The sequence below is a fragment of the Ptychodera flava genome, chromosome 15 (assembly GCF_041260155.1).
Source record: "Ptychodera flava strain L36383 chromosome 15, AS_Pfla_20210202, whole genome shotgun sequence".
NCBI lineage: Eukaryota > Metazoa > Hemichordata > Enteropneusta > Ptychoderidae > Ptychodera > Ptychodera flava.
The window spans coordinates 4,267,609-4,292,571 of record NC_091942.1 but is presented as its reverse complement, the minus strand read 5'-3'; the positions used below and the strand labels follow the sequence as shown (position 1 = coordinate 4,292,571).

The 24,963-nt window shown below is 39.9% G+C and overlaps 1 protein-coding gene across 1 annotated transcript in view; it reads right to left on the bottom strand.

The window, feature by feature from the left end:
- Nucleotides 1–2,216: 2,216 nt before the first annotated feature.
- LOC139150946 (actin, cytoplasmic-like) overlaps nt 2,217–24,963 on the bottom strand; it is a 31,526-nt gene continuing 8,779 nt past the window's right edge. The window contains exons 2-5 of the mRNA XM_070723430.1: nt 8,544–8,783; nt 8,067–8,313; nt 3,720–3,911; nt 2,217–3,062 (exon numbers count right to left, since the gene is read on the bottom strand). Of these exons, the coding sequence (XP_070579531.1) occupies nt 2,743–3,062; nt 3,720–3,911; nt 8,067–8,313; nt 8,544–8,783 (999 nt within the window). The 3' untranslated portion in view covers nt 2,217–2,742. The remainder of the gene's footprint in view (nt 3,063–3,719; nt 3,912–8,066; nt 8,314–8,543; nt 8,784–24,963) is intronic.

Genomic DNA, 24,963 nt, shown 5'->3' with positions numbered 1-24,963 from the left:
CACGGAGGCCGTTAGCGACGTATAGGGTCTCGGCAACTGTCATTGCGATGTACTCACTTTTGGTTTGAAATGCGATTCAACTGATACAAATAATTACACAATGCACAGAGAATAACAACATTCAAACAGATCTTGTGTGTCGAGAGGTGACTCCACTCGCGAGCAGTACATCAATGACAGCACTCGCCCGGCACGGTGTCACGATGTCACCGATGCAACACCGTGCACTGTTCAGTCCGAGTGCGATGTTTCCAAGTTCAACAAGTGATCATGTCATGTTTGTAAAACGAACCAACGTAATAGAAAGAAAATGCCCTAACAATCTTGAAAGTTGTCGAAGATTTGCCAACGATCAAATGCACAGAAAATGCATTTAATTTACTTTGTACCTGTTTCACTATCACCACAGCAATCTGACATCGTTTTAGTTTTACCATTGACTCAATTGCGTCTATGGTTTTATTTGTTTCACAGTCCGATACATCGATACTAAAATCAAACTTACAAGCAAATGCCCTGCTCAGTTTCACTATTTGACAGTAGATTGTGAGACATGCATTTGTTTATGCGCGTGTGCTTCTCGATATCCATTGTGCTGAAGTTGGTGTGTAGATCACAGGCCGTTCACGTTCCAGTTGTACTTTGATGGTTGACGTATGCGTAGTAATATTGGTTATGTGCTTGGGTTCAATAATGGCGGTTGGTTCAAATCGCGCGGACGCCCTTACCAAAATTCAACCTTGCCGTAAACAGCAAGAAGGTGGTTTTACATATCCTTGAAGCCGTCCATAGTCACAATTTAGGTCTCCTATTGCTTTGACCAGGGATTTCAGTCATCGAAAAAATGAAAAAAAAGTCAAAAGATACAAATAATGTCCCTTTAATATGTGTTTTATAACACGTCACACGCTCATGTTGTATTGTTTTATAGTTTTTAATGTGTTTTGATATTTTGCACCGCAACAATCCATTGCGACAAGTTTACTTGGCGATATTTCCACAGCGGTAACAGTAGTACATGGTAGCACTTTCTTCCAAAAATATTCTAAGTATACCTATCTAGCAACATCCTTGGTTGCACTTAAATATTTTTCGTCGATGAGCATTTAAAGTTCCTACGCTGTTGGAATGGAAAATATATCTGTTTCAGAGAGAGGCTCGTCGCTCATCCCGGGCGGACATCATGCACGTTCTAGTCACCCGCCATTTTTTGAAAGCTGCAGACGACAATACGGTAACGTGACCGGGCACTTTTCCAAATGTGGTCAAAACTATTTCCCTAGCGAAATGTTTTTTTTAAAAAAATTCCCTCCGACGTCACTTTTGTCGATTCAGTGGGGCCCTTGGAAAAGACTCCGCTAAAACATATCGCATTTCTATGACCTATCATTTCCTTGTTTCTTATACGATACCGTTCGGAAGATTTGTTTTTGTAAAAAAAAACAAATGCCAGGTACCCTCCGATACCCTCGCAAAATTGCTTTTTTACTCTACCCTCGCACTGTGTTCGCAAGAATAAAATTGTCCACGACCATTTGCCACCTTGCTGTGTATATGATATCGTTTTAAAGATATTTTTAAGAGAAAAAGATCCTCTGCCCTTCCCCGCCTTGTTTCGATAGGATACCATTGTCACAGGGGTCATTCACTTTGACGTCAACTTTGCCATTATTACGTAACACCTACACTTGTTACCGTTCGCCTTGTGACCAGTAAGTCAAGCTGTTCCCCGGAGGGAGACTGTGAGCGGTAATAAATTTTTTTCAAGTTTTTTCACGAAACTAACAAGAAAATACAAAACTCATGGCCTTAAACAATAGCGACTTCACTCTCCACATAAAAGTCAGCTCACACTTTCTTTGAATTTGTAATCGATGATGAATATTCATCAGCAATGCCTTGTGATAAGCTAATAAACTTGTCAATCAAATACAAAACTCAAGATATTTGTGATTGTGTAACTAGGAAATTCAAACTTAAGTCTCTTAATCCCCTCCTTAACACACCCTTAATAAACCCCATTTGTCCGTGAGAAATAAGAATTCATAATTGGTTACTTTAGAAACGTAACGATCACATGAGACTCCCAGTTCAGCGTCCAATTGTAAGGAACCGGCGTGCAAAAGAGGGAAGATTGTATTGTGAACAGGACCAACTGAACGAGCGGCGACCCAGCAGACAACAGTAACATGGAGAAATATACCACACGGAGATAATGAAAATTGACAGCCGTGTCTTTTATTAGGTGATTTTGAAACAATAGATACAGAAACAAACTTCATTGATTCTGGCGTTTACCCGAGAAAGCATTTAAATTTGAAAACTCTATGGAGTTTGTTTTTGCTATGTGTATGTACATTGTAATACGCGATTTCTTGAATAACCCGAATATTTACGGTATTCTATTAATTTATCGAAATATATGAGAAGATGAACTGCACCTTTCTATAATCATTAAATATTTAAATTGGAGGTATCCTGAGGATGATATAGCACCAACCTCCAAGGTCAACGCCCTCTGGTCTTTTGCCTTTGTCCGTAGATAAAACAGATTCATTATATGGCTGCGTGTGGGCGCAATTGCTTTCCCAATGTCGATCACTAACAGAAGGTCCATATACCGAGCATAGAAAGGTACTGGCTAAAGTGTCTAATGTGAATTTCATTTGTTGTACCCCGGCATGCTTAGATACTGAACATGATATATTCCTATTACATTTTATAAGCCATTGCGGTTTTTCCCTAGCACTTTACGTGGACGATGGATGGACCGGACTCTTCGTATTCCTGTTTGCTGATCCACATCTGTTGGAAGGTGGACTGTGAAGCGAAGGTGGAACCACCGATCCAGACGGAATATTTACTTTCTGGTGGGACAATATTGATCTCCGTGGTTGGGGGAGCCAGAGCAGTGATGTCCCTCTTCATACGGTCAGCGAGACCTGGAAACATGCTTGAGCCACCAGAAAGAACTATGTTGGCGTACAGATCCTTACGGATATCATCTTCGCAATTCATGATACTGTTGTATGTCATCGTCTGGATGCCGTTAACTTCCTTACCTATGGTGAAATAAAATACAAAGAGGAATGCTAACTTATATGATCACAGTTCACAACTCAGCAAGCTCGTACTCGAAAAAGTCGAAGACATTAAACCTCAAAAATCTCTGAGTCTTTAATCCTAGCTGCATTGCCATATTTAGGGCATATACATACGTACCACAAATTTTGACCCCTTCCCATCATCTTGAATACATTTGCCAGAGGAATTGTCTATGGAGTGCAAGCTAGTGACCCTTACTTATGTCTCTATCACAACTCTTGACCCCGATTAACATCTCTGACTCTTACTTCGTAGAAAATATACAGTATTGATCTAAGCTGACGATTTGGGCAAAATGTTGAGTTTTGACCCGGCACCTATTTGGCAGAAAATTGTAGGGATTTTATGTTATAGTTCGAACTCTTAAAGTTCGGTTTGAACCAATTTGGGGTCAACAGTGAAATGTGATGACTTTCATCATTGAAGAACCAAGAAAATGCTTACTAATGATAGAGGGCTGGAAGAGTATTTCTGGGTAGTGGAAACTATTGACCATCTATTTGACAGAAAATTGTAGTTTTATATGCTTTAGAAGTAATAAGGTTACCAAATTTGGCATCCACAGTAAAATGTGATGAAATAATGTTGATGTGAGGAAATAAGAAAATGCTAACCAATGATAGAGGGTTGGAAGAGTGCTTCTGGGCAACGGAAACGTTCATTTCCAACGGTGATCACCTGACCATTAGGCAGTTCATAGCTCTTTTCTAGTGATGAACTTGAAGCAGCTGTGGCCATTTCCTGTTCAAAGTCTAGAGCTACGTAGCACAATTTTTCCTTGATTTCACGAACAATTTCTCTCTCGGCTGCGAGGAAAGAATATAAAAAAGTTGTAAGAACATAAAACACACAGACATGTTAGAAACTTGTGTATTTTTAGTCCCCGTGCGCGCAGCGCAGGGGACTAGTAGATTAGGTCCCATCCGTCCGTCCGTGCATCCGTCTGATATCTCGGTCATTTTTAAAGCGATTTTAGAACAACTTCGCCTTAGTATAGTACCCTATGACCACTCAATGCACGCCACTTTTTTCCACCAAAAAAATCAAATTTGACCATCAAATATTCACTTTTTTGGGCTATTCAGAGCTACATCCTTTGAATCTGCATCCAAAATTACCCTTGAAATGTGGTATTCAAGCTCGTATTTTCTGAATCCGAATCCGAAGTCATGTCCATCCGTCATCTGTAACCAGCCATTTCTCAGTCATTTATGAAGCGATTTATACACGCCTGTTGTCTTTACAAAAGACCCAATTTGTCTTCCAAGGATTCACATTTTTGGGCTTTTATGAGCTACAACCTCTGAATCGGAATCTAAAATTACCCTTATCAGTGTTCGCGCTACCGCTCGCCAGACGGCAAATTACTCATTGGCGACTCAGACTGTCAAAGCATTCGACCGTTGGTTCACTATGTTCTACCATAGACAGTCTGCTTCTATGTTTTATGACCATGGTCCTCTGATGTTCTGTTACATTGTGGTAATTTTTTCACTTCTTTGGGAGTCTTTTGCCATAAACTTTGTACTCAAGTGGGATTTTATGTGAGTAAGATGTGTCAAAAGTGCGTACGTTTGCATAAAGTTACCGCGGAGTCCGTACAGCTGAAGTGAGTCGAACTTGCTGATAGTTTTTTTCCATTGAAGTTTGGGCACAGTCTCTTGGTGGGCTATTCAGCTCTGGGACTATAACCCCATAGACGAGTGTATAGAAGCGAGTTTCTCGCTTCTATACACTCGTCTATGGGGTTAATAGTCCCAGAGCTGAATAGCCCACCAAGAGACTGTGGTTGGGGGTTAAATTTTCCTTAGATGCTCATGCTCTGTTACCTAAAAACAATAAGCTGGGGGTCTTCAACATTAACGTCTCTCAGATGTTGATCTGCCGTAGCGTACAGTGTAGCGGCCATGTGCAGGTTCCATGCCGTTACGTACGTTCCTTAAAAGACTTCATGTTCACACAAAAAACTCTTTTACTACAGACTAAGTGTATTCCAAGCCTAGACAAATAAGCAGACTGCGGTCAAAATCCATTTGGACTTCAGGAATGCCACTCGACAGACTCTTGATGTTCACTCGGGCCATAAACAGTTAGCCACCAGTGACATCAACCCCCGGCGGTAGCAGTCCCCGGGTTGGTGGGTACCCATGCTTGTTACCCAAGTTTGAAAAGTACCCCCTTTCCTAGAATATTTATAAGAAAAACACCCCCTATTTGTGGCAAATCTGGGAGAAATTAGCTGTAAAAACATACCCTTATTTTCGAAATCTAGGAGGTTAGTATGTTGACTTCCAGGGTTGACCCTGGAGGTTGACTTTGTATACCACGGAGAAACTTGTTCATGCCTTCATTACATCACGTTTGGATTACTGCAACAGTCTTCTTTTTGGTCTTCCGAATTTTGAAATACGTAAACTCCAGGCTATTCAAAATTCAGCCGCCCGGCTTGTTAGCAGAAAGAAGAAAAGGGACCACATAACACCAGTACTACAAAATTTACATTGGCTTCCAGTCCAGAAACGAATTGATTTTAAAATTCTTTGTTTCACTTACAAAATTCTAACAGGCCAAGCCCCCGACTATCTAGCAGAAATGCTTACAGTACGTCATACTGGTCGTACACTTAGGTCCCAGTCTAGTGGTGCGATCATTTTGCATCAGCCTGTTTGCAACACGGCTTTTTATGGCAATAGAGCCTTTTCTGTATGTGCTCCCCATTTGTGGAATGCTTTACCATTTGAGATAAGGCTTGCTAATTCTTTTAACAATTTTAGAAGTCAGTTAAAAACTTATCTTTTTAGATCATTTTATTCCTAGACACTTTTGAAAATTTTACCTCTTTGCATTTTATTGGTGTTTTCTCGTAATTTTTATTTATAATTTACCTCTTTTTAGTGTTGTGTAAAGCGCATTGAGATTTTTAAAATGTAATGCGCTCTATAAGAAATAAATATTATTATATTATTACATGTACATACATCACAAATGTTTGTCCTCACCTGATTTTAATCACATTCATACACAATCATCTTCCTTATCCGTTTGGATCTGGAGTTCTCTATATACATACAAACGTACGGTACTGTTTTTCATTTTCTTTGTGAGTGAGACTAGACCAGATTTAGTGTCCTAGGGAGATTATGAAACGACTACCCCTAATATCGGAGGTTACTCTGAAAAAGTACCCCTTTTTCTCGATTTCACGGACCTAGAATCTCCGAGATGACTGAAGAAAAACACCCCCTTTTCCATGAATTTGGTAACGCGCATGGGTACCTACCAACCCGGGGACTGCCACCACCGGGCATCAACCATAACAAATACACGTAACTGTATTGTGTTACGTGAGGATTTCCTGCCTGTCTAGAACCGGACCTTGTCCTTGCAGAATTTGCAATTAAGGATTGGCACAACGCTTTGTGATGTGTAGATACCATGTTGCTTGGAAAGTTATGGTCTGATCATAGAGAGGGACAGTGATGAATCAAAGTCACTTTTGTTTTGTGGCGTTTACCGTGAATGAACCTTTTCACTTGCAAGCACATGCACGTGTTCTATTTCCATGTTCAGGCCGGCCATGCAGTGCAGTGTAAGCCGAGTAAGTCGTTGTCACAAGTATTAAATTACGAAGACGTCAATTTTTTGCATATTTTAGAATAATTTTGCGTTAAATACCGAAATGTCACTTCTGTATGAAGGGAATTGTTTCATCAGTTTGATTTGAAACAGCAATATAAAATACTGTGTCAATTAAGCTTGGAAATCGTTGCTGAGTTTTGCCAGATAAGGCCAAAAACAAGAAGTCAAGAACAAGGCATAACAGGACATAAAAAATAAGGCATATGAAGAGGTGTCAATAGCTAGGTATATAGGGAGTTGAAACAAGGAGTTGCGAAACACATGTCACTGATATAACTTGTCACTTGCCAAACACAAATTACTGACTGATAACACCAACAAAGTCAAAGAAACAAATACATACCAGTATAATAATTCCCATGTAAAAACTCTTCAAAAGTAAAATATACAACAGTGTGAGCTATGAAAAGAAAGAATCTGGTATTTTCCTTCACAAATATCTTTGATACGACTTTAAACATATCACAATCATAAGTCTGTTGTTGCAGCAGTACAGAATATCAATTGGCTGTTTTCATTGTGTTCACTGTAAAGTTATCTTAAAAATGGCACAACAACAGTATTTTTCGATAACATAGATCATTCAAATTTTTTTTGTGTAATCAATATATGAAAGCACTACTTGTTTTGGGAGGTGATATTGAAACAAATCCAAGCCCTGACACTGCACCAGTATGTACTAAGGCAGTGATGAAAAAGGTTATTAAACTTAAGGCAACTTGCATCGGGGTCACCTACATTTCCACTCTGTGCTGCTGATACCAGCACATGCATGCCAAATAGCCTAATAGCCTTAGCATATTTAAAAAAATTTGACATGTGTTTTTGGAACAGAACTGGTATTGATTCAATTCTTTATGTAGGAAAGTCATTGTATGACAAATTGTATCCACACAGGCATTGTAGAGATTCATGTGCATATTTACAGGCAACAGATTTGAAAACAAGCTTTTCATTTGGACAGTGGTATTTTGCTTGTGATCCAACCTCATCCATGTTTGGTTATTTTGGGGATAACTTCTGTACAATCGATAATATCATTTATACATTATACTCTGCTCTCCACACTGCTTTTCAGACATCCACACAGGCAATCCTTATCATCAAAGAATATGGCATGTCATTATCTAAGCAGAATGTTTTTTTCTATGTATTTGATTCTCATAGCTGTTTAAGTGAAATCCTTGCTAGTCATGCATGTTCTATTTCATAGTTCACATTATCCAACTCTTTATTAACGGTGAAATATCACAAAAACTTACTAAATATTTCCACTGAAAGCTATCTACCCTATTCGCTACTCTAAGCTAACCTTTACAAACCTATAGTTATAAATGAATAACCACGTTCTGTCAGGATCTTCATGAGGTAGTTTGTGAGATCATGACCAGCCAAATTCAAACGTTGGATGGCATGGGGCATCGCATAACCTGCGGAGATGGGTACTGTAACTGTTACGCCATCACCAGTGTCCATGACAATACCAATCTTTCGACCAGAGGCATACAGGGACAGTACAGCCCGGACAGCTACATACATGGCTGGTGTGTTGAAGGTTTCAAACATAATCTGCAAATGAATAAGATAGGAACTGAGAAACTTTATTTGCTAACTGTTGTCAGGGTAGTACCTCGGAATGTTGATGCATGATAATAAGTTCCTAATACAGAAGAACAGAAATTTGATGGCTTAACTTTTATATGTGTTTCTATTTCAATTTTTATTTTCAGACGCGACAACGCACTTTCCTTCCCTGTTCGCTCGAGAAAGCGTTTCGTTCCTTCAAGGGAAATACACACCTGTGTCATCTTTTCTCTGTTGGCCTTGGGGTTCAGGGGAGCTTCCGTGAGCAGAACTGGATGTTCCTCTGGAGCTACACGCAATTCATTGTAGAAAGTGTGATGCCAGATCTTTTCCATATCGTCCCAGTTGGTTACAATACCGTGTTCAATTGGGTATTTCAGAGTAAGGATACCTCTCTTGCTCTGAGCTTCATCACCAACAAAGCTGTCTTTCTGACCCATACCAACCATGATACCCTGGAAAAGAGATCACACCACTATATATAATGTACAATTTCATAACCTGGAGAATTAGTTTTCACGGATGTAATTGTTCAAACTGACATAGACGAGCAATAATCTTGATGGGTTAGGTAAACCAGTATCTTTAGATTCTAAGGGAGCGTTCAGTTATTACGGCCGGGGTTGGGCCGGCAAAATCAAGGGGGTCATGTATTTTTCAAATAGCTTAGAGGGGGAGGGGGTCACTTAATTTTCATAAGTATCCGTCCCGTCAAAAAGCAGTTTCAGTGTTCAGAAATATTCTGAGAGATGAAAAATGATTCGCTGCATGATTTCATTCTCTGAGTCATTAAACTGTAAATCTGAACAAAAGTGTAATTATCTGTCACATGAACATCTTGACTAGTGCAACTCTGAGGCTTGTCTTATTGTAAACCGAGCTCAGTGAGGGCAATGAACAATTCCTATTACTTACATATTGGAGAAATAGCAAGTTTTGTCAGGGAAATTGTTTAACAGTTACGAGTAGACTATACTTGTACCATGAAAAGTGAAATTATACTTTGAGGTGAAATTCAAATATCATAACTGTTGTCAACATCTGAACTGTCAAATACCCTATTTGAATCAAGTACATTTGTATCAATTATCAAACACCTATGAAAGAACAAATTAATGTAGTCTAGCACTGTAAAAAATATTATTCATAGTTTTCTCATATACTCCAATGTATAGCGAATCAACATTTTGGTGAAATTCCAAAATCCAATTTCTTGCACACATATCCATTTGTAACCACCCTAGTCTAATCAAGTACATTAATATTAATAATCGAGAGTTCATAAATGCACAGATTACCTCTGTTTGTAATAGAAAAAATTATTCATAGTTTCCTCATAGACTCCCATGTATAGAGGATGGACATTTTCAGAGAAATTCCAAAATCAGATTTCTTGTACGCATAAAATGCACCTTTAAACATCATATTCTAATCAAGTACAATTATATTAATTATTCAGCGTCTGTATATGCACAAGTATAGCAAGTTTTTCATTGGAAAAAAATGATCATAGACTCCCACGTATAGTGGATGAACATTTTTGGTGAAATTCTAAAGTCAAATTTTTTGTCCACATACCAGTTGTAACAACCCTATTCCAATTAAGTACTTTTGTGTCAATTATCAAATATCTATAAATGCATAGATATAGTTTTGTACTGAAAAAGTATTACATAGTTTTCTCATATATAACCATGTTCAGTGAACCAACATTATCAACAACTGATTATCAATTAAATCCAAATATTAAAATGTTGCATACATACATGCGTAAAAATATTGCGATCCGTCTGTAATTTCTGTCCAATCCCTTTGAGGGGTAATTTCAAAATTATAGCAAGTCAGAAGGGGAAATTTGAACATTAATAACACCTTGTTAGTTTGTAAGGAGGGTCATTTGATAATATCTGAGAATTTTTTTTTTTGATTCTATCATCCCCCTAGAGGTGTATGTGTGTGCAGCTTTACTCAAGCAATGCGGGCGGGGGGGGGGGGGAGGGGTCATGAAATTTTTGTCATCTTAAAAGGGGGTCATCAATTTTTTTGTGCAATGGGTAGGGGGGTTCACTTATTTTGACTGATGCGCAGGAAGAATATGCCGGCCCATCCCCGGCAATAATTACTGAACGCTCCCTAATAGAAAAAGGTTGTTTGAAGTTAAAACTGCTTCTAATAGAGTTGTTGAACAACACATTTTTCAAAATTAAATGTGAATATGATGTTTTGAGTATCCTACACATTTAAAGTTTCCATAACGTAGTGAAATCTTGCTGAAATCCTTTCTCTTGTACGCAATTTTTACCGTTTGTCATGTGCGTTTCAACTCTCAAAGCCCCTTATAAGCACTGTGACGTAACATTTACTTTGTTGCATAGACATTGAAGGCTGAAGCCCCTTTGTGTAAATGGACTGATTTGCAGGCATCGGGATTGTCCACTTGGTGCATAGAGGTATTAATAGACAAGTACCTCGATAACAGGTCAAATTCGTCGCAACTCTTTCGGTAGGACACGCAGTTTGTTTCCAACAAGAACGGGATGATTTTTTTTGTAAAACGGTATCGAGCTCGTGAAAAGATATCTTAGATACACTCAAAATATTACGTGCTGGTATTAAAACGGAACAAGTATAGTTTCACGGTCTGTTTAATGCACTGTGTAGTGTGTCAACCTCAAGGTGACGCAATTTTACTCTAAACAGTTGTGATGTTGATCCCCGGACACACATTCTTGCAAATGCATCCCTCGAATCATTCATTTGCTTATCGATAGTGGCATTACACGCCGAAAGACATAGTCTACTGGTTATGATCAGACTCTTACGTCGACTGCCAGTGTGATATAAACATGTGAGAGCAAACTAATAACCCAGAGTATTGAAACTGTCACAGATATAGCACATTAAACATTTCTAGATACGATAGGCCTTATATATTTCGAGCTTGTTTTAATACAACATGGTTCCGAAAGTTGGGACAGTAAATTGTCATGACATAAAATTCTGGTGCCTAGAGAACATTATCACGGTAATCAACGAGCGCTAGGAAAACATACCGAATTATTGATGTTAATTGTTATGAGCGACGCCATTTTGTGCTTGGATGTGGACGTGACAGTCATTTGAGCGGGAAACTACATATTGGCCTCCTGGGTCTTTAAAAGCGGTAGATTGTCAATACCAGACATAAGTGGGTAAGTGGGATTTGCTTTAACAAGTGGTTTTAAAAATGAGACGAATGCAGAAAGAATGTAACTTACTCGCTCACATGTATGAAACAGTAATGAGCACTTGCTCACTGAGACATGTTAGACATATCGGTGGTTACACAAAGCAGCGTTTTACTTTTTTCTTGTAAAAGACGGTCGGATTATCAATATGTCTATGTGTCTGCCTATCTGGCAGAACGGGTTTCACATGCCACGTCAAATATCGACCGTTGGCATTATAAAAAATATGTTTTAAAAATGTTACCAAGTGGGAGTGCCACTTTAAGGCTAAGAAACAAGCTGACGATAGCTTTATTGGCTCCTTGACACTGTTAACCAAAGCTCCCCTGTCATAAATCTCCTTCATATGGACTAAGTGGTCACTGCCCTCATCTCTTTACCCATTACGAAATGTAGGCAGATCCAAAGATGCAGTAATACACTAGAATACGTTTCGGGGACAGATATTCGGACTCTCAAACTTCAACAATATTCTTTCACCGGCTTCACTTTGTGACTATAGGGATTTTTATGCCCATAGAGGATTACGTGGGGAAGCAGCCATTTTGAATTCAATTATAAGTAAATGAGGTGTGAAAAATAGTTGACAAGACCCATCTGCTACTGTACAATAGATCTTTATTCTCCTAACGTTTAGGAAGTACACGGACGACCTTCATCAGACAATGATAAAAAGGGAACGAAAATAACATTTTGTTCTACTCGGTCAATGAATACTAATACAAATACGCAGATATTTAGCGTATGTAAGGCACTGTAGAAATGTTTTGGTAGCATGTAAAGTCCATGGTAGAAATGTGACTACTGTGAAGAAGGAACAAACAAAAAATGAAATAGCTGAAATCGGCAATGAAGTTGAGTAGGGAAATTGAACAATACAATGTATTGAAAGGTGGATACCCGCTGCAAATTTTACATATGGACTGTGGTTGGACTGACCCACTTGATATTCACCACTATAAGTAAATACTGAATACTGAATACTTTGATACTCGAGTGTCAATCCTTGCAAGTTGACCCCGAATATTTATTCTTAATACCCAACAGTTTTGTGCGGTACCATTAGGATGGCAATTAGACGATGAGATAGTAAGGTATGGAGGAGCATAGTGCGATCGGGGTCGAATAATTTTGAAAGAAAAACGTTTCATAGTTTGCTTGAGGAAACCATGAGCAATAGTTTAAGTCTTTCATTTTCGAGGCGCGAAACATCTTGAGCACCTATCATGTTTCATCAGGTGTTCCCCGGGATTCAATATGTAGACCCCTGCTGTCATTTGTCATTTACATCAATGATATGCCCAATACTTTACTTTATAGTCATATCATTACATACATGTACGCTGGTGACTCTTAGTAGTAAAGTAAACGTGGACAACTGGGATGAAGTAAGAATTTTACACCCCATTTTATTCATTTATCTACATGAAGCGAAGGAAAAATTAACCATCCATGTAACTAAAGTATAACCCTGACCTATATACGAACTCACGCACGCGCAGCAGTGCATTGTCCTGAACTAAGCGGGGAAATTCCCTTCTGAGCATGTTTATACACGTTCCGAAGGTGTACGGGAAATTCCGTGTGAGTCATCACCATCAAACTAGCCTATATAAAGGAGCCCCGTTGTCAGTCCGGCCGGCCGGTTGCGGAGTCTAGCTGATGTTGAACACGAAGTTCCTATCGGTACGAACTAAATTTCATATCCATTTAATCCATAATGTCTTAGGTATCTTTCCAGAGGTGGACTAAATCCTTCTTGTTTTTGAATTTCTAGCGCCTGATGAAATATGTCCTGAATAAGTTCTGACCCCGGGGCCTCCTCGTTCCGAAGGGTTGCACCTTTTTCTTGTATTTGTGTAAGCAGCTGTTTATATTGAACATAATAATGTTTATATTTCTCTCGTCTCTTTGCTACACCCGTTTTCCCTTGTATCACATCAATAACAACACCAGGTATAGGAGTTAAGGCTAACAGTACCGGAACTGTTGGAATTGCCGCTATTACAGCAGAACTTACAAGAATTCCCTTAGTAATATTGAGAGCCATATCAATTCGACCCATTAATTTATAACTTCGTCGATATGCAGCACTTGTTCTTTCTATGTAATCAGCCAATTGTTCAACGCTTTCAACAACTGAGATGTGCATTTTTACTGTATATGTAAGGGGGATAAAAAATAATTGTAGTAATATAGAAATACAATATGGCAGAAGGAGGAGAAGATATACCACTCCAGGATTTAGTTGATACAAATGTAAATGATGATGATGACGCTACTGCTGAAACATTCTTTATAGACGATGATAATGCCCTTGCAGAAGTCGATCCTTACCGGGATAGTCCACAGGTGGATATTTTAATTAAACAGAGAAGAGAACTTACACAAGATATGGCTGAACAACTCTTAGACAAATATAATATTACTAATCAGTATGCACGAGACGAATTGATTATGAATGCTGATATTATTGGTAATGATCTGTATTATAAAAAAATCAGAGTTACAACAGATAAAGGAAGTAGATTTTTAGAGAAATCCACATTAAAAAGTTTAAAAGGAGGTTCTGAATTTGTAAACAAAGTATATAAATATAGTGAGCCCGAATATGTGAGTCGTACATTGTATTCTGTAGATGTGGAAAACGATAAAATACCGGCTGAGAAGATGACGCCAGAAGACATGGGTATATACAAAGATAAACTGACAGAGTTACGACAAGATGCCTCTGGTAATGCAGACAAAATACAAGCTTTTGAAAATAAAATCGACCAATGGAACAATCTAAACCCTGAATATATAGCTATTAATGATGAATTAAGGATTGCGAATATGCGTATTAGCGACCTTAACAACGAAAAAGTTAAAATAAGGCTATTGAAAAGAGAAGCTGAAAAACAGTTAAAGGAAATTCCTGAAGATCACACCCAAGGAAAAGAAAAAGCCAAGAAACTACTAGCTGAACTCATAACAAGAGAAGCTAAAGTTGACAATCGAATTGAATACGAACATGGTAAGATCAGTGAGGCGCGTGAAAGTCTAGCTACGACTAGGTCTCTTCGTGATGTAATTTCTGATCCAGAATTATCACTGAGACTGAAGCTGACAGAGTTATTTAAATGAAATGGTATAACAATCGCTGCAATACTGACTGCCCTTGGAATGACAATATCAACAATTGCCCTGGCTGTGACTAGAGGAGGAGGAGGAGGAGCGGGAGCAGGAACTGGCGGGTCTGGTTCAGGTCCTCCAAAGTATATACAAAAGCGAAAGAAATTGTAAAGCAATTTGGCGAATGGTTAAAAACATTGGCCGCAAAAAGTGCTGCTGCAATACCAGGTTAATCGGCTCCCTCGTCAGTTTCTATTAAAAACAGCAGGATCGGTTGTCGGATTTGTCGGAGAACAGCTATGGATATTTTTAACTGGTTTAACATTAGTAATTATAAATAAAATTATGTATTAATATATGACACTCCCCTACGGCATCAACATGTTTGGTGAAAAGAATATTGCAAAGTTTCTTTCCAAAAATAAAGACCTGTTTGGTTTCTCCGTCGAATTGGAATGGTGCAAACTCCGACGAGTAAATCGACATATACTTCGAGCAAATCCAGGTGTCCGACTCAAAGATGATAATCTATATCATAACATATTAGCTTTCGTGAAGGAATGTCAAAAGACTAACTTCTTTAAGCGACTAGAATTCATAGCTGTATTCCAGGATACTGAGGATGACCAGGAGGCTCATCATCTCCAAGAATATTGGGTTCTTCGATTGATTCGCGACACAGGTAATCGATTTATCTTTCAGTCAGACGGAAATATTTACGTAAAGATGTGATTTTTTCTTCTAAGTCATTATATACACGAAGTGAAACTTAAGATGTGATTAATTTTCTTTTTTTTCTTCTACTATATACATTACACGAAAATGGGGTACGATAGAACATTATCACCGACTTTCACCAACGAATACCGAATGGAACGAAGTCAGAAAGAACTCATCATGTGATTGCTCATAATCCAAGTGAGGCAGATCCAGGCCAGACACTTATCATACGATGTCCGAAGTTAGAAAGCGGAATACTCTTAGTTCCAGATACTTTCGACCTGGTTTTTGATCTCGAAGTAATGGGAGGTGGAACTACCCGTGTAGTACAAAATGTTGCAAAAAATTTGGTGGAGAGTATGAAACTCACATTTGAGGGCCAGGCACTTTCCGATTTGAGTAAATATAACCTCATTGAATGCTATCGTGATCTCTTCAAACATAAAAAGGAGAGATCGAACATGACACTGTACGGAATTCAGAACGAAAATCTAAGAAAATTGAGAAGTGGCGCGGCCGATGCAGATGCCGCCGTCGTGGGCGATAATTTACTTTTTGACACATATAAAACAAAATATGCTATTCGTCTCACTCATCCCCTCATAACAGGCCATGGAGTTGCATATCCATCAGCGTTAGGGAGTCATATCGAATGGGAAATTACGTTGGCACCCGCCCCCCAATTACTTGTTAGTAATAAACTGATTACAACCAATTATAAATTAAAAAACATTCAAATGGAATACGAAACAATTTCTGACCTCAATCTCGCGAGGTCAACTGCTGGTTATTACAACGGTGGAAAAGTTACCTTTACGAGCATATACATTATTTTAGAAAAATCCCATTCAAAGAATCGGACACGGTTATCAATGAAAATATAAATGTACCACGATGTAGCATTAGAGGTATCGCTATACTCTTCACTAAAAATCAGAATCAGTCAGAACTGAACAGTGAACTTTTCTTTAACCCATCCATTGAATCTGTGTCTGTATCAATCGAAGGCATTGCAAATAAAGTGTACGCTCAGAAGATGATACCAAGACAATTTTGGCGAGAGGTGCGACGGTATTTTGCTGAAGATAAAGATTGGTGTGAAATTGATATAGATGAGGCCGATTATTTGAAGAATAAATTCTGTCTGTTTATCGATCTGCGTAGTTTTAAAGATATTGAGTTTCATGGAAATGGTTTAAAAGTAATGAACACAAAGGACGGAATTCAACTTGAGATCCTGAAGAAAGATACCGCGTGGGGTGGCGATGACGCTCACAATGATAATATATTTGCCCACATTTATGTTATCAGTGATGCCCTGGTCTCTATTGAAAATAGTAGATTAAAGTCTTTACAATTTTAAACCCGTCGTCCGTCCTATCGGCCATGTTTCTGCCAACCATTCGCCCGTGTCTGGATTATATAGCTGCACACGTTTGATATCATTTGGCGCCATCATGATTTTACTACGCTTTTCACTACGGATTTCTCCAGCCTTTTTCCGTACAAACTGTACAAACTGTGCCGGCTCGGGCTCCTTCCCAGTTTCAAACAGATCTTTATAATCTTCAAAGTTCAAATGTTTTCTAACACAAACATCTTTCACCCCTTTATTTTTTTCGTCTCCGAAGTTGGAGTTCGAAAAGCATACACTTTCGAGCGTATGCCGACAAAATCAAGAATAGGTTCACCATTCAACTCATCTTTAAATTTACCTATCACTTTTTATTAATCTTCGGAAAGTTGGGCCCACTCATCCCACTAGTATCATATATAGACTTCTCACCATTCTTTTCAACATCTTCTCGGACTATATCATTGAAAGTTACGTCCGGATCCGGGGAGGGTATTGGTACACTGTAAACAAAACTGTCAGTATCCATGTAGGCTAATCGTATTCCAGGGAACTTGACCCGAAAGTAATTGTAATGCGTCTCATACATAAGCAGCTTAGAAAGTTCCAGTACTGCGGCGCCGATGAAAACTGGTTTTACATATCTATGCTCATCCGTTTTCAGTTCCAGTAGGGCACTGTCGCAGGAATCACCATCCTCTTCGGAAGTTATGAAAGTTATATGTTTCATCTTTGGATTATACTTCTGAATCTTTTTACGTCCACTATCCGTGCCGTTCCAGTCCGAAACAAATTTAAAGTCTCTGTACTTTCGAACATCTTCTATTGTCTTACCGAACATTGCATTATTCATCAGCTTATAGAAATTCTTTTCGAAATCTGTCCTCCCCTTTGTCCTCATTTTAGTGTTAAAGTCAATATATTCCGCGAGACATGGAGCTTCATCGAAAGCAAGCACCCGATAAATCTTTTTCAATCTCATTCCTATCCGAAGATAGAATTCCAGCAACTTGTAGTGTAAGACATAGGACTCTCTATCCATCACACTTGTAATCAGTCGACCGCCCTGCTCTCGGAAAATCGAAGTGATGTGGTGCTAATGGCAAATCGCTGTGTTCTTCATGTAATTCGGGGGATATTCTAAGTCTACTTCTAGAAAACTTGGTGGAAAGGTGGAACCAGGTCCCCACGCTCCGCCAGCTCCGCCCCCCGCTCCCCCCTCGGCGGCCCATTCCTCCCACTCTTCCATCGTCATCCAATGAAGTCCGCCCGTAGGCATTGCCTGACTCATTGCCCAGCCGTAGAGATTGTTTGCATCGAGATATTTTATTTCGGTCACCGGTTTCTCCGGATCGTAATTCCCGCCGGCGGGGCCAGCGTAAGCAGGATGATTTGTCTGTAAATAATGAATATTACACTGGCTGATACCTCCTCGTATTCCCCTCTGAATGAATTTCATCTGCTCAGCATCTTGAATGAGCCCAAATTTATTACCCGTGTAAAGTAACATAGCATCCCATGTCAAGCCGGGCGCTGACATGTAATGGGCCGGATCTAACTTATATGCTTCTAAACATGTGTCGCGAAAATTTTCGAATATATTAGCAAGAAGGAGAACATCCGTCTCACAATAGAATTCCATATAATCACGAATCGTCTTACATCCAACTTCGTCCCATACTCTTAATGCATGTTCGTAATCAGACTCAGAAATCCCCTCTTCCGTCAATTCGCTATAAAATTCCCCCCTCTCCGGGAGCTGGTTCTCTCCCAGTCTGTCAACCGAGTCTAAATATTCGTAGGGGAAGAAACCTTTCGCTCTTTGAATGTCCGGGTACGAAAGTGGCACCGCCGTCCATCCGTGGTCCGGCACAGTTTTTGCCAACTTCGCCAATGACCCCATCATCAACTGAGCACTATCCATAAACTTTATAGAAAAGAAACGTTTCTTTATCTCCCTCTTCCCTCCGGCAACAACAATTGAGGCGTGAAAAATAAATGTTTTCGAGAGACCCATAATTCCACCATTGCTCGTCTTAGCTATGATTTTAGGCTCTGGTCCGGAACCCCCTCCGGCGTCAGCATCTCCTTCGGTAACGATTTCATGTAATTCTTTCAAAATAAAAGAACCATCGTATCCCTTGAGGTTGTGAAAGTAGATAGGAATGGTTCTCGACGGCCGGCATCCTTCGCAATAGAAGGTCGCCTCCTCCTTCACTACTCGGTATCCTGCCGGCTCTCCACATGCAATACAGACTGGATCACATCCGTCGCGCCGGTAATTAGAAGGATCCCTCATCGGTATTATTTTCCAATAATACGATTTCGAATAATACTCGGCCGTTCTTTCATATCCTTTAGAAAGTCTGTAACACAGGAGAGACCTGTGAATGTTCTTTACCATAAACAGTGGGTCGGCCCGGGCCTCGTTCCGAAGGTCCCCCCCACCCCCGTTCCACCATAACATACGAAAGACAAATTGGAATGTGCCGGCCGGTCCCCTTCTCAATAATTGCCTCAGTATCTGCATAGACGACGTAGGGAGAAGGAACCTTCTTCCGATGTCCTTCAAATTGACACACTTCCTTAGGAAATCTGGCTGGGCAGTGTCTGTTCCACAGTATACCTGATGTTTTTCTAATTCTTCTGTTGACTTAAAACCTCTTTTACAAACCATACAAATACACTTCCGTCTGCGCTCATTCTTTCGATTAGTACGAGAATTACGAAGGCGATTTTCCGCAGTAATTGGTACGAAGTGAGAACGGCCGCCGTCTTCACCAACTATCAGTAAAATATTTGCTATTTGATTCCTATCGGCTTCACCTTCGGAATGGGCTCCGCCTTCGGCTCCGCTACAGCTACTATATAACACATTTATGCCGGACGGATCGGGATCATTTTCGTAGATCTGAAATACTTGAAGTTTGACCCCTGGATTTTGCTGCTCGAAGCGCCTGAATACAGTCATATCGGCGGGCGTGGGCGTGGGAATACCTTCCCAACAGTAGTCAGCCATAAATGGGGCGTACGTATTCCATTTTCTCCTTACCTGACCACATTTCTTTTCACGAAACTCGGGGTCGGCCAACTTTAAACTTGCTACGATGGCGTATTGAAAACAGTTCTCGCTGCCCGAAGGTAGCACCAGATCGCTAACACAATGCTTATTTTTTAACCATCTGGGAAGTTGGACTGCGCCAGCCCCCCCTTCGGAACGCGTTCCAGCCCCGAGTAAAACTTCTACTAGAATTACTTCAAAATTAAGTATCTCCTCGAGAACGAGACCAGAACCCTCAACATTTTCAATTGTATCAAGCATACGATCGTAGCGATCTATTAATTGTTGCCCCACATCCGATCCCGATCCTCTTACATCTTTTGTGTATGTATCATTTAATTTAACATACAATGAACGCGGTTGTGTATTACCAGTTTTCGGATCCGATAATTTGACTTCCATTTCGGTATAAACAGAGTACATCTTTCGTTCCGAATGGACCATACCTCAATATCCACCAGCTCCCCGATATCCTTGACTCGCTTGACTTCAGGAAATTCTTTTCGTAAAACTGCTCCCTTGAATGCTGTATGTAATCGACGGGCCATAATAATCTTTATGATATATACTATCCTAAAAATTTTTAAAATGAAAAAATAATTATTCTATGATAGGTCATCAAAATCCACTATAATATTTTTGGCAGCATTTATTTGTTTATATATCTCGCCTAATCTTTCTAAGTCGACTAGTTCTTCCACATCTTGAATTTCTGGTTTATTAGGCGCAGCACAAAATATTAATCTCTCAACAGTGAAAGAAAGAGCACGCTTACTTAAGCGCGGTTTAAATGCTAAGAATTCTATCTTACTACCTTTTCGGATATTACGAGGTACAATAGCAGGATTTTCTCGGACTGGTAGTAACGGACTCACTGTTTTAAAACCGCAGTCAATTTCTTGAACCATATCAATACATGTAGCGAAATCGTGATTTCTCCCTCTCCCTCTCCCTCTTTTAAACTGAAATTTAAAATACCTCATGCCCGGCTGCGCCCCGCTCCCTCGCTTCTGATACACTTTAGATGGATTGTAAAATCCGCAGGAATTATTCTTGGAGTGAGCGGCCAGGCTTAGAGCATAACTTTTAGCAGTAGATGCATCGAAACTTTCACCTAGGGTACGGAATATTATTAAATCAGTAAACTTTTGAAGACTCAGTTGCCAACTGACACACACCCCATCGCATGTAGCAGGATCACCTCCCGAACCATATTTAGGTCCGATGTTGAAAACTACTTCTAGCTCACTGTCTACGTATATGAAAGGATCTACATATTCACCAAATACTAATTTGCCTCCATCATCAATTTTGATGTTTTCTCCAGTTTCAAGTATTTTTATTGCATCTGAAATAGAAAGGATTGTCATTGTCTTATAGTATATATCTTAATAAAAAAAAATTTAAAAAAATTTCTATGATAATAGTATCCCCAAAATGTCATACATATTCATAAATGGACCAACTGGAAGTGGTAAGAGTTACGATGCAATAAATTTGGATCCGTATCACGTACCAGAATTTGACACTAGTTTTTCCAGCAACATTGCCGACTTTTATGATGGGCGTGTCACCCACGTTTCGATTGCTGATTTTCAGAACCAGTTTATAGAACATACGCTTAGTTTACAATGTCAGGCTGGGAGGGGGGAGGGCCTCCCTTCAGAACACTACATTATTTGTGACTCTTCCATAATTCAACATCTGACTTTTTCTCGAATCCGGGGCGTTTCCACGGAGTCGGAAGAAAAAAAGATTGTTTCTAGAGCATTTGACCATTTACACAGTTTCATTATCATATTCAAAGATATGCCTTGGGATTATTGCAGGCGGAATGTGTTGACTCGAGCCAGGTCGTACGAAATCACCGGTACCGCCTTAGAAGAACTAGAAGAGATTCACAACAAGTTCAAACAGACTTTCTTAGAAATTTGCCACGACTACAGACTTCCATGTTTGGTAATTCGGAACGCTCTTACCCCCCTCGTTCTCAAGAATATACTTAATCCAACAATTGATACTGAGACAGTCGGACCAGTAGAATATCCACGAGCTTTTGACTTTGGAATTGCATGGGGCAGCTCACGCGATAGCGGCAGCCAGGGATTTTTAATAGACGGTTTTTCCGAAGGTGAACTTGAAAAAGCGTACTTCCCACCTGGTCAAGAACAACTAGAACAACCTCGAGTCTCACTCAAGAACCTACACAAACTTCTTAACGCTTGTGAATCTGTGTGTGCTTATAATGCTTCGTTTGACCTACGAGCACTTGACATTATGAAACCCTACGGTTCTGTAACACCGGACTTTGAAGTTACTTGTCTATGGCTCATGTCAGTTGTGTACATTATACTTCAACCAGAACTTATAGATAAAGCTGAAAAAGGGGACTCGAAAGAACGGACTGTGGTAACATGAGAAGTCGTTTTGAAGATCTTGCAAACTTAATATGTGCCTCCGGAGGAACTGAGGGGGTACCACCTCATCCACATACGGCTGAAAAAGATGCAGTAAGTGAACATTACTTACGACAGTACATGATAAATACTTGGCCAGGTGGGGGGTGGAAGTGGGGTGGTAAACTGACACTTTCGGCTTTCAAGAAATTAAGACTTTTTCCATGGTACTTATTGAATAACTTTCGTAAATACTTACGTTAGTACTTACGTAGTACTTGACAAGTACCATGGACAGGAACTTACGTAGTACTTGACAAGTACCATGGACAGGAACTTACGAAGTACTTACGTAGTACCAGCACAGGAACTTACGAAGTTCTAATAACATTTTCCTCCGGCTCCCAACTATTGAAACTTTCTGGATAACCTTTCCATTTTATCAGATAATATTTCTTTCCTCTAATTTTTTTCGTCTTCAAAATTCGTTCTACTCTGTACAGCTCGTCGCGTTCTGAAGGTGCGCTCTGAAGTTCATCAGAATAGAAAGTGCCGAGTATTTCCTCTCCATTCAGATCTTTTATTTTGTAAACTGGTGGCGTTCCTAGTCCAGCTGCGTACACAACTTTTGAAACCACGAAAATCTCCTCTGTCCAATTTGGTAAATACCCTTTCTTAAAAGTGGTCTTGTATTTTGTAATTCGGACACGTTCTCCCGGCTTGAATTCAGGGTTGGCTCCCCCGGATGCCAACTCAGGACCGAATAGTGTATAAAATGCCTGCCAATCGTTCTCCTCTGTTACGTCCCTGGGTTTCATTTTGATACTTCCGTGAACGGTGTTATTGTAATTCTCGAGAAGGTGGGGTAGAATGGGGAGCCAGGAACGTGTCTGTTTATATGTAAAGTATTTCCACATCATCGTCTTGAGGGTCCGATTAAAACGTTCAACGACGCTAGCTTTTTTGTCACTGTAGGTGTGAAACCAATGAATGCCTGACTCCTCCAACCACCCCTGCATTTTCTGATTAGTAAATTCCCGCCCCTCATCTGTCTGAAGTTTGTCGGCCTTCTCCCGGATTTCTTAATCACGTCTTGTAGCGCCTGTAACGTATCATCAGCCGTTTTTGACTGTATCGGCCTAGCCCAGGCATATTTACTGAGTACATCGATTACTGTTAGCATGTATCGAATGTTATGATTCTCTTTTGCGAATGCTGCAGGGAATTCCACAAGGTCTGCTTGCCACTGTGAGTCTATCGATGTTACAAAAACGCGTCGGCCGCCCCGGAAGGCACCCCCACGAGTACGAGGGACCGTTTATGTAGATTATAAGTTAGCTGAGTTTTTAACCACTCCTGCACCTCTTTCTTAGTAACGTGTAGTCCGCTGGCCCGTGCTGCGTCATATAATTTTTGTACACCTCCAAAACCAGTTTTCGGGTTGTAATATAATTCTCTAAGAGTACCTTCAGCTTCAGCTTCCATAATTGTTATATTATACGAATAATTTTATGTCGTACGGAGGGCATCTATATAGTACCAAAATCGGCGGCCACCGGACCCTCTATAAATCTCATACTATACGGATGCCGTAAACGAAATACTAGTTTACTGAATGGCCTACTTTTCAATTGCTTGATTAGGTCCACGGCTTCCCGTTCTGACACCTCCATTCCATATTCTTTTATAATAGTTTTGTTGTCTATCTTGTTCGGTGTGTAAAATAGTACTAACATCTGTATGTTTTCCCTGAATGGTTTACTAATACTAGTATATTGTTGAGTCAGAACCCAGACAGATAATCCGTCGTGCCTTGCGCTGAAACCAAGTTGGACTAAAACGTTACTGCGCTTCTTCATATCTTTGGACGAGGCGCAGTCATCGAGGATTATTAAAGTGTTCGTTCCAGCCCATTCTTTATGCACGTAGGTTAATGTATCATCCACTGCATCGAGTCCGACTGGAATATAAACACATTATCATCGGTGAAAATGAATCTTCTATTATACGCTTTATTATTCATGAATGTTGGGCAAATGAATATCACATATTCGAATTTCCTTAAGTACGGACCGGTGAGGAGGTCCAACATAAATTCTGTTTTGCCAGAATATGTCGGTCCAGTTATAATCATGTTGAATGGTGGGGTTACGTATATTGACATTTCCTCTGGATCTATATACTGTAAATTAATGAATCTCTTCTAGTTCTTTTAAGTTACTGGTTCGAGTTAGATGAAACCCAGTCACATCGACAGCATCTGAATGAACTATATAGTTAGTGACTTTATTCCAGTACCTACAATAGTAATGAATATTGCTAAAGATAACAAACCAATTTTACCATATTCGTGAATAGGGTCTACGCTGGTCGTAGATGCTGCCCGTTCCGGGGAGGGGAGGGGAGGGGACCGAATCCGACTCGTGTCATTGTGAGGTGACTCTCCGGGCTCATCCTGCTACTTCACGGGATCCCCCCCTCCATCTCGTGTACAGCACTTTCTCGAACTTCCGTGTTTATATCACCGTTCACCCCGAAGGACATAGATTCTGTTGCGTATTGCAATTCATTATTATAACCCGAGATTGCCGGGCCCGAAAGAATGACCATCTCAGACGGTAAGAGAAGTAAATTGGGTGAGACTGCCATATCAAGTTTGACGCCAGTATTCATTATTGTGTCTTGATATCGCCTATAACTAATTACTTTGTCGGTATTACGAATTTCATCTTCGAGGAGAACGCCGAATTCTTTTCGGACTTG